The 11,861-nt window shown below is 44.6% G+C and overlaps 1 protein-coding gene across 1 annotated transcript in view; it reads right to left on the bottom strand.

The window, feature by feature from the left end:
* The window catches only part of CDH26 (cadherin 26), a 53,405-nt gene extending 42,359 nt beyond the window's left edge, over nucleotides 1–11,046 (bottom strand). The window contains 1 exon segment of the mRNA XM_073883934.1: nucleotides 10,835–11,046. Coding sequence (XP_073740035.1) covers nucleotides 10,835–10,912 — 78 coding nt within the window. The 5' untranslated portion in view covers nucleotides 10,913–11,046.
* Nucleotides 11,047–11,861: the final 815 nt, after the last annotated feature.

Below are 11,861 nucleotides of genomic sequence, written 5' to 3' on the forward strand. Positions count from 1 at the left end.
GTTAGCCTGGTGATGGGTATTAAAGAGGGCACGTTCTGTGTGGAGCATTGGGTGTTATGCACAAACAATGAATCATGGAACACTACATCAAAAACTAATGATGTAATGTATGGTGATTAACATAACAATAAAAAATTTAAAAAAAAATAAAATCATAAGAGAAAATACATTCACAGCACTGTCCTGTAAGAAATCTGCATATAAGTGGACCATGCCTTCAAGCCCATGTTGTTCAAAGGTCAACTGTATTTAAATGAGTTGATGAGAAGAACCATGGGAAGGAAGTATTCATAAGGTGGCATGAGCTCATAACAAAGCGTGACTGCCTCCTTGGGCTGTCCAAAGTTCACACACTGGAGGATCTCAAATTCAATATATTTTAACTCCATAAAGAAAAAAACAGTGTGGAGAAAGCTCTGGGCTAGTGCCGTGTGCCTGCTTTCTGACGTTCACGGACTGTTCATATTCTAGTAGACATAAAAGCATCCTCTATAATTCTCTAGCAGTCCCTTTAGATTCCAAAAGGCCACATCTAGTTACTAATTTATTTTCTGCAAACTGAACATCGAGCAGGAACTAACAAAGATGAAATTGCGATCAAATCTCTGAGTCAAGTGTGATCTCACTTTGTTTATGAAGACAGTGACTTCTAAACCCCACCTTTGTTTGATCAGTAAGAGCATCCTTTTCTTGTTGGAAACTGTTGACGCTGTTGACTTTAAAAATAAAAATTACATGAATTAGTAGGGAATATACTTAATCAGACTCAGGTGGAAACTGCCTAAAGACACACAAATCTTCTAGAATGAGAAAAGAGAAAATGAAGAACTTTAATTGATAAATATAATTTCTGGTTCTTGACATCTCAGGTCATACTTATTGCTTTTCCTCTGCAATTGTAGGAGAACTAACCAAAGGGATTCTCACAGAGTCCCACCAAGACTAGTGACATTCAAACCATAGCATACCTGCTGTGACCACAAGTAGCACAGTAGGAGATCAAACCGTCTGTTCGGGATGAGCACGGGTGTATTTATGTCACGTGCAGAATAGCACCAAACATAACTGGTGGAGAGGTTCAAGTGGGCTTTTCTTCCTGTTTCTTCTTTTACTTTTTCCTTATTTTTAGATTTTATCTTATAATAATAAAACAATAAAACTTGGTACTTCTCATTTATATAATGCTTTACATCGAGAATTATTTATTTATAATTTACATCTCAACGAACTCCCACCCCCCCAAAACAGTCACACATGTATACTGAAGCTGTTGGAATAGAGACAGATTGTGCAGAGTACATCACAACCAACACTGAATGAGCGTGTGTGTGTGTGTGTGTGTGTGTGTGTGTGTGTGTGTGCGCGCGTGCGTTGACACCTATGGCTCTAGTCCACTCATTTTCACTACCGTATAGCATTTCACTACACGAAAAGAGGACAATTCATTTATTCATTCTCCTGGGGATGGTTATTTAGATTACTTCCAGTAGTTTGCCATCACTTACAGAGAAATGCCATGGTAATAAACATCCATATGCATAGAGAACATTTCTGTGGAGCAGCAACTTCCCAAGTGTGGTCCACTGGGGTCCCTGATGCTACCAGAGCGATGCAGCAGTAAAGGTGCCTGATGTTCCTGCCCTGCGTCACTGGGATGTGCATTTGTAGGACTCTAGCGACTAGGTGAGAAGTATGTGCAAAACCCCAGGTGGCACAGTGGAGTAGAGCGTCTCAACGAAAGCACGTGGGTGATCCTTGGAGTTGCTAGCTGAACATGCCACTTTTTTTTAACCTTTTTAAAAATTTTTTTTTATTAACATAAATGTATTATTTGTTTCGGGGGTACAGGTCTGTGATTCGTCAGTGTTACACAATTCACAGCGCTCACCATAGTACATACCCTCCCCAATGACCATCATCCAGCCACCCCATCCCTCTCACCCCCCTCCACTCCAGCAACCCTGTTTGTTCCCTGAGATTAAAAGTCTCTTATGGTTTGTCTTCCTCTCTGCTTTCGTCTTGTTTCATTTTTTCCTCCCTTCCCCTGTGATCCTCTGCCTTGTTTCTCAAATTCCTCATATCAATGAGATCATATGATAATTGTCTTTCTCTGATTGACTTATTTCACTTAGCATAATACCCTCTAGTTCCATCCACATCGTTGCAAATGGCAAGATTTCTTTTTTTGATGGCTGCATAATATTCCATTGTGTGTGTGTGTGTGTGTGTGTGTGTGTGTGTGTGTGTGTGTACCACATCTTCTTTATCCATTCATCTGTTGATGGACATCTAGGCTCTTTCCATGGTTTGGCTATTGTGGACATTGCTGCTATAAACATTGGAGTGCATGTGCCCCCTTCGGATCACTACATTTGTATCTTTGGGGTAAATACCCAGTAGTGCAATTGCTGGGTCATAGGGTAGCTCTATTTTCAACTTTTTGAGGAACCTCCATACTGTTTTCCAGATTGGTTACACCAGCTTGCTTTCCTACCAACAGTGTAGGAGGGTTCCCCTTTCTCTGCATCCTCGCCAACATCTGTCATTTCCTGACTTGTTACTTTTAGCCATTCTGACTGGTATGAGGTGGTATCTCATTGAGGTTTTGATTTGTATTTCCCTGATGATGAGTGAGGTTGAGCACTTTTTCATGTGTCTGTTGGCCATTTGGATGTCTTCTTTGCACAAATGTCTGTTCATGTCTTCTGCCCATTTCTTGATTGGATTAGTTGTTCTTTGGTTGTTGAGTTTGATAAATTCTTTATAGACTTTGGATACTAGCCCTTTATCTGATATGTCATTTGCAAATATCTTCTCCCATTCTGTCGGTTGTCTTTTGGTTTTGTTGACTGTTTCCTTTGTGGGCAAAAGCTTTTTATCTTGATGAAGTCCCAAGAGTTCATTTTTGCCCTTGCTTCCCTTGCCTTTGGCGATGTTTCTAGGAAGAAGTTGCTGCGGCTGAGGTCAAAGAGGTTGCTGCCTGTGTTTTCCTCAAGGATTTCGATGGATTCCTGTCTCACATTTAGGTCTTTCATCCATTTAGAGTCTATTTTTGTGTGTGGCATAAGAAAATGGTCCAGTTTCATTCTTCTGCATGTGGCTGTCCAATTTTCCCAACACCATTTGTTGAAGAGACTGTCTTTTTTCCACTGGACATTCTTTCCCGCTTTGTCGAAGATTAGTTGACCATAGAGTTGAGGGTCCATTTCTGGGCTCTCTATTCTGTTCCGTTGATCTATGTGTCTGTTTTTGTGCCAGTACCATACTGTCTTGATGATGACAGCTTTGTAGTAGAGCTTGAAGTCCGGAATTGTGATGCTGCCAGCTTTGCTTTTGTTTTCAACATTCCCCAGGCTATTCGGGGTCTTTTCTGGTTCCATACAAATTTCAGTATTGTTTGTTCCATTTCTTTGAAAAAAGTGGATGTTATTTGATAGGGATTGCATTGAATGTGTGGATTGCTCTAGGGGGCATTGACATCTTCACAATATTTGTTCTTCCAATCCATGAGCATGGAGCATTTTTCCATTTCTTTGTGTCGTCCTCAATTTCTTTCATGAGTATTCTATAGTTTTCTGAGTACATATTCTTTGCCTCTTTGGTTAGATTTATTTCTAGGTATCTTATGGCTTTGGGTGCAATTGTAAATGGGATCGATCCTTAATTTCTCTCTCTTCTTTCTTGTTGGTTTATAGGAATGCCACTGATTTCTGTGCATTGATTTTATATCCTGCCACTTTACTGAATTCCTGTATGAGTTCTAGCACTTTTGGGGTGGAGTCTTTTGGGTTTTCCACATACAGTATCATACCATCTCCCAAGAGTGAGAGTTTAACTTTTTCTTTGCCGATTAGGATGCATTTGATTTCTTTTTGTTGTCTGATTGCTGTGGCTAGGACTTCTAATACTATGTTGAATAGCAGTGATGATAGTGGATATCCCTGCCACGTTCTTGACCTTAGGGGGAAAGCTCTCAGTTTGTCCCCATTGAGAATGATATTCGCTGTGGGTTTTTCATAGATGGCTTTTATGATATCGAGGTATGTACCCTCTATCCCTACACTGTGAAGAGTTTTAATCAAGAAAGGATGAACAGGCCTCTTTTTTATGGAGCAGGATTTTCCTTGAAAAATTGACTGACAGACTGTGTTGTTCAGGATTGGGCACTTGATAGATGGTACTTTGATGGTAAACAAGTGAGCCTATCACTTCAAGAGAAACCATGGATGGTGTCATGTTGCCAACGATAAAATGTAAACTTTCAAGCCAAAATTTAGAATTTTGGAAAACTTGTGTCTGCTATGATGTGCTTGACAGCTTCACAGTACTTCAGGATGTTTCTGATGATATCAGTGGAGATATTAATGAGTGTGATTTTCTCATTTTATAGAATGAAATTTGTCAACATTTGGAAGATCTGCATAACTCAATGAGCCAAGAGTTTCCCAATGATTAATGCATGACATTCCAAAGTCATGCACAGGGAAGAGTCATCCAAAATGCAAGATAGACCAGTGGTTTGGATGTAACAGAGCAAGGAAAGTTTATTAAGATGTGTACAGATTCCACATGGCAAGTGACTGTTCAGAAATACCACTTGTCAAGTTTTGGTGTAATATCAAAGAAGGATATCCACAATTATCTGTTCAAGGCCATTCAAATATTCCTCCCTTTCCATATGCATATGTGTGTGAGGCCAGAATTTCTTCATGTCTGAAGAACAAACATTGTGAAGATGTCAATGCTACCTAGAGCAATCTACACATTCAATGCAATCCCCATCAAAATACCATCCACTTTTTTCAAAGAAATAGAACAAATAATCCTAAAATTTGTATGGAACCAGAAGAGACCCCCAATAGCCAGAGGAATATTGAAAAAGAAAAGCAAAGCTGGCAGCATCACAATTCTGGACTTCCAGCTCTATTGCAAAGCTGTCATCATCAAGACAGTATGGTACTGGCACAAAAACAGACACATAGATCAACGGAACAGAATAGAGAGTGCAGAAATGGACCCTCAACTCCATGGTCAACTCATCTTTGACAAAGCAGGAAAGAATGTCCAATGGAAAAAAGACAGTCTCTTCAACAAATGGTGTTGGGAAATTGGACAGCCACATGCAGAAGAATGAAACTGGACCATTTCCTTACACCACACACAAAAATAGACTCCAAATGGTTGAAAGACCTAAACGTGAGACAGGAGTCCATCAAAATCCTAAAGGAGAACACAGGTAGCAACCTCTTCGACCTCAGCCGCAGCAACTTCTTCCTAGAAACATCGCCAAAGGCAAGGAAAGCAAGGGCAAAAATGAACTGTTGGGATTTCATCAAGATAAAAAGCTTTTGCTGTGCAAAAGCAACAGTCCACAAAACCCAAAGACAACCGACAGAATGGGAGAAAATATTTGCAAATGACATATCAGACAAAGGGCTAGTATCCAAAATCTATAAAGAACTTATCAAACTCAACACCCAAAGAACAAATAATCCAATCAAGAAATAGGGAGAAGACATGAACAGACATTTGTGCAAGAAGACATCCAAATGGCCAACAGACACATGAAAAAGTGCTCAACATCGCTTGGCGTCAGGGAAATCCAAATCAAAACCTCAATGAGATACCACCTCACACCAGTCAGAATGGCTAGAATTAACAAGTCAGGAAATGACAGATGTTGGCGGGGATGTGGAGAAAGGGGAACCCTCCTACACTGTTGGTGGGAATGCAAGCTGGTGCAACCACTCTGGAAAACAGTATGGAAGTTCCTCAAAGAGTTGAAAATAGAGCTACCATACGATCCAGCAATTGCACTACTGGGTCCTTACCCCAAAGATACAAATGTAGGGACCCGAAGGGGTACGTGCACCGCAATGTTTATAGCAGCAATGTCCAGAATTGCCAAACTGTGGAAAGAGCCAAGATGTCCATCGACAGATGAATGGATAAAGAAGAAGTGGTATATATACACAATGGAATATTATGCAGCCATCAAAAGGAATGAGATCTTGCCATTTGCAACGACATGGATGGAACTGGAGGGGGTTATGCTGAGTGAAATAAGTCAATCAGAGAAAGACATGTATCATATGACCTCACTAATATGAGGAATTCTTAATCTCAGGAAACAAACTGAGGGTTGCTGGAGTGGTGGGGGGTGGGAGGGACGGGGTGGCTGAGTGATAGACATTGGGGAGGGTATGTGCTATGGTGAGCACTGTCAATTGTGCAAGGGTGTTGAATCACAGATCTGTACTTCTGAAACAAATAATGCAATATATGTTAAGAAAAAAAAGAAGAAGATAGCAGGAGGGGAAGAATGAAGGGGTGTAAGTCGGAGGGGGAGACGAACCATGAGAGACGATGGACTCTGAAAAACAAACTGAGGTTTCTAGAGGGGAGAGGGGTGGGGGGATGGGTTAGCCTGGTGATGGGTATTAAAGAGGGCACATTCTGCGTGGAGCACTGGGTGTTATGCACAAACAATGAATCATGGAAGGCTACATCAAAAACTAATGATGTAATGTATGGTGATTAACATAACAATAAAAAAATTTTAAAAAAAGAATTTCTTCATGTCCTTTAACTAAACAACATTTACAACAGACAGAGAGCAGACTCAGAGAGGAGAATCCAGCCACCTTCTTTTAGAACAAGAGATTTGCAAGAATATAAAACAGTGCCACTCTTCATGCTAAATGGAATTTCTTTTAAAATATGGTTATATTTCATAAAAGCATGTGACATATACTCACATGTACTGGGTCTAGTATTATCTTTAATGAACTGAGAAAAGCTTCCAATGCCCCACTCCTAATTTCTAATATGGTAAATCATAGTACACATAACCCACATCAGCACGAGCTCGTTGGGCTCTCAGTAATGTGATATGTGTAAAGGCATCCTGAGAGCAAACGGTCAGACACCAGCTACTCTAGGACTTATGCCTCAGTCTCCAGGACAGGTTGAGTGATCCTGAGCCCCCTTGGTCCTGGTCACCTTACACCCGTAAGGGTCTGTCTTTGCTGCAGGGCACACGGCTGCCCGATGGGCTACGTGTTAGCGGTTTCACAGAAAATGAACACACGTTCTTCATGTGTCCTTCCCTTGTGGCCAGCCACCCTCCTGGTGCGGGGCAGACATCACTGGCTTGTCTTGTTTTGTTAACATCAAGGACGATGATATTTCTTTCCTGCTGCAGACTACATTTCTATTTACTTAAAAAAAAGAATTTTTAAAGTCTTGGAGTTCCAAAATCTCAAACAATGATTTATTCAAACATTGAATCCTTCTTGATTCGTGTCAGTGGTTTTAAATGAAGGACCTAACCAGGTGTATACTTTTAAAATGGAGAAGATCGCAGTTCTTGCAAAAGAATGAAGAAATTCATTCCATTTCCAACACAGATCTATTCAAAGGTGGCTCAGATCACTAACAAGGAATACATCGAGGTTTCACCTCATCGCTGGCCTCAGTTTCCCCTTCTGTAAATGAGGCCCTTCAAGGGCCCTTTCCACACACAAGCTCTGTGTCTTCAACTCAGTCTGTCAGCACTTGAACGGCTCAGTCAACAGCCACATGCGAACTGTGGGTGCCGGGGTTTGCACACCTGACACTGTGTGTTTCACATCCCCCCTCCACGCATGCCTTGAAAATTGTGTGATCTTGTCTGGCTGTCACAGGAAGACCAGAAAAAGGTTATATTTGCTGAAATGATTTTTTAAGTGTGCTTATTATATTTCCCATCCCTGCCAAGTTTAGGCAGGTGGTCCAAAGAGGATACCATTTACAAAAGGTGTACATAATGTTTCTGTAATGTGAAGGGAGAAAACTTTCTAGAGGCTGGCATCTCTGGCTACAGTGTCCACCTAACACTCTGTGGCAGGCGGGCACATCATCTGACAGGATTGTCCAGGCTGGCCTGGTCGAGCAGCCATGGCGTCACTGAAGCGAAATAACCTAGGTACAGGAGGGCTTTGTGTGTGCAGAGGATGCTAAGGAAGTAAGAAGCCTGCGTGGAAATAATTCTTTCCTGAAAATATTTCTTTTTTTGATTGCAAATTTGCATTCAAGGAGAATTTTTTGGAATAGAGGTGTAATTGGCATACGCCATTGTATTAGCTTCACATGTACAACATCATGATTTGATATTTGTACATAATGAGAAATGATCAACTACAATAAGTTTACTTAACATCTGCCAACACACATAATTACAGAATTATTTTTCTTGTGATGAGAACTTTTAAGATTTACTCTCTTAGCAACTTTCAAATGTGTAATACGGTATGATGGACGATGGTGCCACACTGTCCATTTCTGTTGTTCGAAGCCATCCGGTTTGTGGCATTTGCCATGGCACCCCTAGGAGATGAATATACTGCCCAAGTATGTTCTCTATACAGAAGCTCAGGTGATCTTTAAAAGTGCAGACCTCATCATGTGCCTGGGTCCCCAGGGCTCTCAGGACAGAGTCTAGCCTGCTCCATCCCTGCCGAGTACCCAGCTTCCCGCACTCCCCACCCCCCACCACACCATCCCTCGCCTTCTGCAAGCCACTAACTGTTGTCTTTAAATGGGGGCTTAGCAAATTAATCAAGCAGAGCATCAGTGCTGACAGTTTTTTAAAGATAAGTCAATTTAGAATTTCCCAGGTTAAAAAATAGCAACGACAACATAACAGACTTTGCTTACCATTCGATTTTGTTGTGTCTCAAACCCTCCCTCCTCTCTGATCTTGGAAGCCTGCCACAGCCCAGAGCGGAGGATTCATGAATCCTTGGCACCAGAAATTACCGTACGAGAAGGGCAGGACTCCCCTTCCATGACTTATCACTGAATCTGGATCCAAGTTGAAAACCTGCAGGGAGTCACAACTTTGTCACTTGCTTTGTGTCCCCTAGACGGCAAGGGTGTGGGGGCAGAGGAAAACTGTTGTAGACAGAACAGCACTCCCAACAGGACAGGGACTGGCGTTAAATGTAGAGCTCAGAGGAGGGCCAGTGGGCACCTGTTTTGGATGTCCCCCGAGATGGCTGTAAGCCAACTTTGGGGCCAACGAAAGGAGTGGGAAGGAATGGGTTATTTAGAGCCTATTCAGCAAGGGACCGAGCACCCACTGAGCAAAGAAAGCTCTTTGGCCCATTAAGAGTCCGGGATGGGGACTGCAAAAAACACCTGATTCCTTTTGTAGCTCACTCTTTTCCTTGTCTCGATCCCCTGGAACCGGTCTAAAGCTGCTTTCACCAAACACTGAATTACCACCCCCCGTCCACTCCTTGCTGCGTGACCCCACTCCACACCTCCTCAGACATGAGTCAACTCGGCTGGGCTCTGTGCTCACACAACAGAGCAGAGGAAATGCACCTGTGTTTTCTGACGAGCCCAGTAAGGGGCAAGGGCAGGAGCGAGAGAAATAGGGGAACAGGGTTTGACGATTGAGGGGCGCCTGGGGGGCTCAGTCATTGGGCGTCTGCCTTCGGCTCAGGTCATGGTCCCAGGGTCCTGGGATCGAGCCCCGCATCGGGCTCCCTGCTCCGCGGGGAGTCTGCTTCTCCCTCTCCCGCTCCCCCTGCTTGTGTTCCCTCTCTCGCTGTCTCTTCCTCTCTGCCAAATAAATAAATAAAATCTTAACAAAATAAAAAAGGCTATTGACAGGACTCGACAAGGTATGGGAGATAAAATGAGAGTGCTGTTTGATTAAGGGCATTCACAACCGGAAATGGCAAAAAGGGACCGAGAAAATTCCCCAAATGCCAAGCAACTGGTGCCAAACAAGGCACTCGTGGCAGAAGCAGGCCTCCACGAGAGCGCTGGGTCATACACGGGCCCCCCCAACTTTGTTTACTCCTCCATCCCCTGCGTGCGGCCCAGAGCAAGCGGCAGATGTGTGTTGCCAACCATTCGCCATGGCTGGAAATCCAGAAGGACAGGGATGTATGGGCACACAGGCCAAGCCCACCTCTTCCTTCACAGGACAGGGAAGAGCAAATATTAGCTCCATTTCCAGGTAAAGAAAATGAAGCTTAACAAGGTCAGGTTAAAGCCATAAGGCCCAGGCCACCCCACAGATCAGCTCCGTCTGAACCTCTGGGGAAGGTGTCCAGGCCTCCGGAGTTCAACAGCTCCCGAGAAGAGCCCGAGTCAAGCCGAGGTGAGGACCAGGGTCAGTGGTCAGCCCAGACTGCCAGCCGGTGGCGGACCAGCCAGCTTCCGACGCCGAGCAGCCTGGTCCTGACCGACAGCTGGCCCTGGGCCAGCCACTTCAGGAGAACTGCACATAACAGTGTTGAGGTCGCCCCACCCATCCTCGAAAAGCCGTGGAGTTGGCAGCAAGTCAAGTGCAGTCCTTCCATCTGAGTTGTGCCCCAGGGGTGGGGGCAGGGGGGCTAAGTCCTCCCCCCTCTCCGTTTGCTCAGACTGTCAAATCACAGCTGAGATTGTCTCAGTCTTACGTGAGGTGTGAACGGAAGTACCCTTAGAAAGTTTGGGTCAACACAAATCTAAATAAAAATGGTATGAACTCTATAAACCAGTTTAAGATGAGTCTCCTTCCCCCGTCTCCAGCACGGCCCCAAACAGGTTGTCACCCTACACCCCTTCTGCGTATACGTTCGGGAGCCCCGCTGCTGATGCCCCACTACAGCTGTGCAGACCCCAGGCTCCCCCCGACACCTGTGCTCCTCGTGGGGCACGGCCCGAGTGCTCTCCTCAGTCCCTCTCCCTGCCCGTCACCCCAGCAGGGGCACAGCCAGCAGGAGCTGTGCCGTCAGTCATGGACCTTCATGCTTACGGGTCCCAGCCCAGGTTCCGGGCACCTGCTCCAGCTCACCTGCAGCAGCAGAAGCAACACTGGAAGCAGGAGCAGTGAGGTGTGGCCACTGGAGCCCATGTCCATGTGGGGACGCATGCAGGTGACCACAGGTCCCCCAGGCGGCCGATGTCCCCCACAGCCAGGCCTCCAATCACCGATCACCTCCTTCCCAGCCCAGGTCTCCTGTTGCTCCGGGGACACTCCTATCCTTGGCACTCTGGTCTCCTCTCTCCCACCCTCTGTCCCAGCCGCACTTGTATTTATTAGAGTGGGCTAGGCTGAGCCTTGAGCTTTAACCTCACGGTGACAGCCGAGTTCCCAGGAAGGGAGTGGAGAGGAATGAAACACGCCCTGCTCACATGCACAGACTCAGGCTGGAACCCAACCCCGGGGGAGTACCCGAGCCTGGGGAATGTGACACCAGCACCTGTTCTTTGTTTGTTTGTCTTTTGTTCCAAGTAAAAGTCCCCACAATCTCTGTCTGAAGCAGGATATTTTAATGACTCTTTCCTATAACCCCTATGATTTGAAAGGAGAGCAGTGAAAAAGGACTCCAAGAAAGAAGGACTTGAGTAAGGAGAGAAACCCAAATGCTTTCACTTTCCAAAGCACCAGCGGATCTTTATCCCAGCTATGTCTCAGGGCTCTGAGATTTCTACCCAAATCTCTGCTAAGTTAGCTGACTCTGCCCTTGTGACTTTGGGATTGGAGGATGGAGAGATGGAGAGAGACGCCCTACAGGTGGGGGCCTCTCTGTGCCAAACTGGGGGTCTTGGCACTAGAATACCAGGGGGGAAAAAGGCAAGCAAGGATTCTGCGCAATCGACACTTAAGGTCACAATGACTGAGTTTAAAACAAAATCGGAGATCCAGTAACCAGATGACCTGAACATCATAGTTTGTTACCACACCTTGTTTAAAATAACAAACAGTTCTTTAGCAGATGGAGAAGGTAGGAGAAGGGAACCTTCCTTCCTGTGCATTCACAGCTCCGTGAGATGCTGCTCAACACTGTCATTTGAGGAATTTGTCTGAATCTGAATCA

Source organism: Callorhinus ursinus, unplaced genomic scaffold, assembly GCF_003265705.2.
Source record: "Callorhinus ursinus isolate GAN/ISIS: 27379988/994484 unplaced genomic scaffold, GSC_fseal_2.0 scaffold53, whole genome shotgun sequence".
NCBI classification, from domain to species: Eukaryota; Metazoa; Chordata; class Mammalia; order Carnivora; family Otariidae; genus Callorhinus; species Callorhinus ursinus.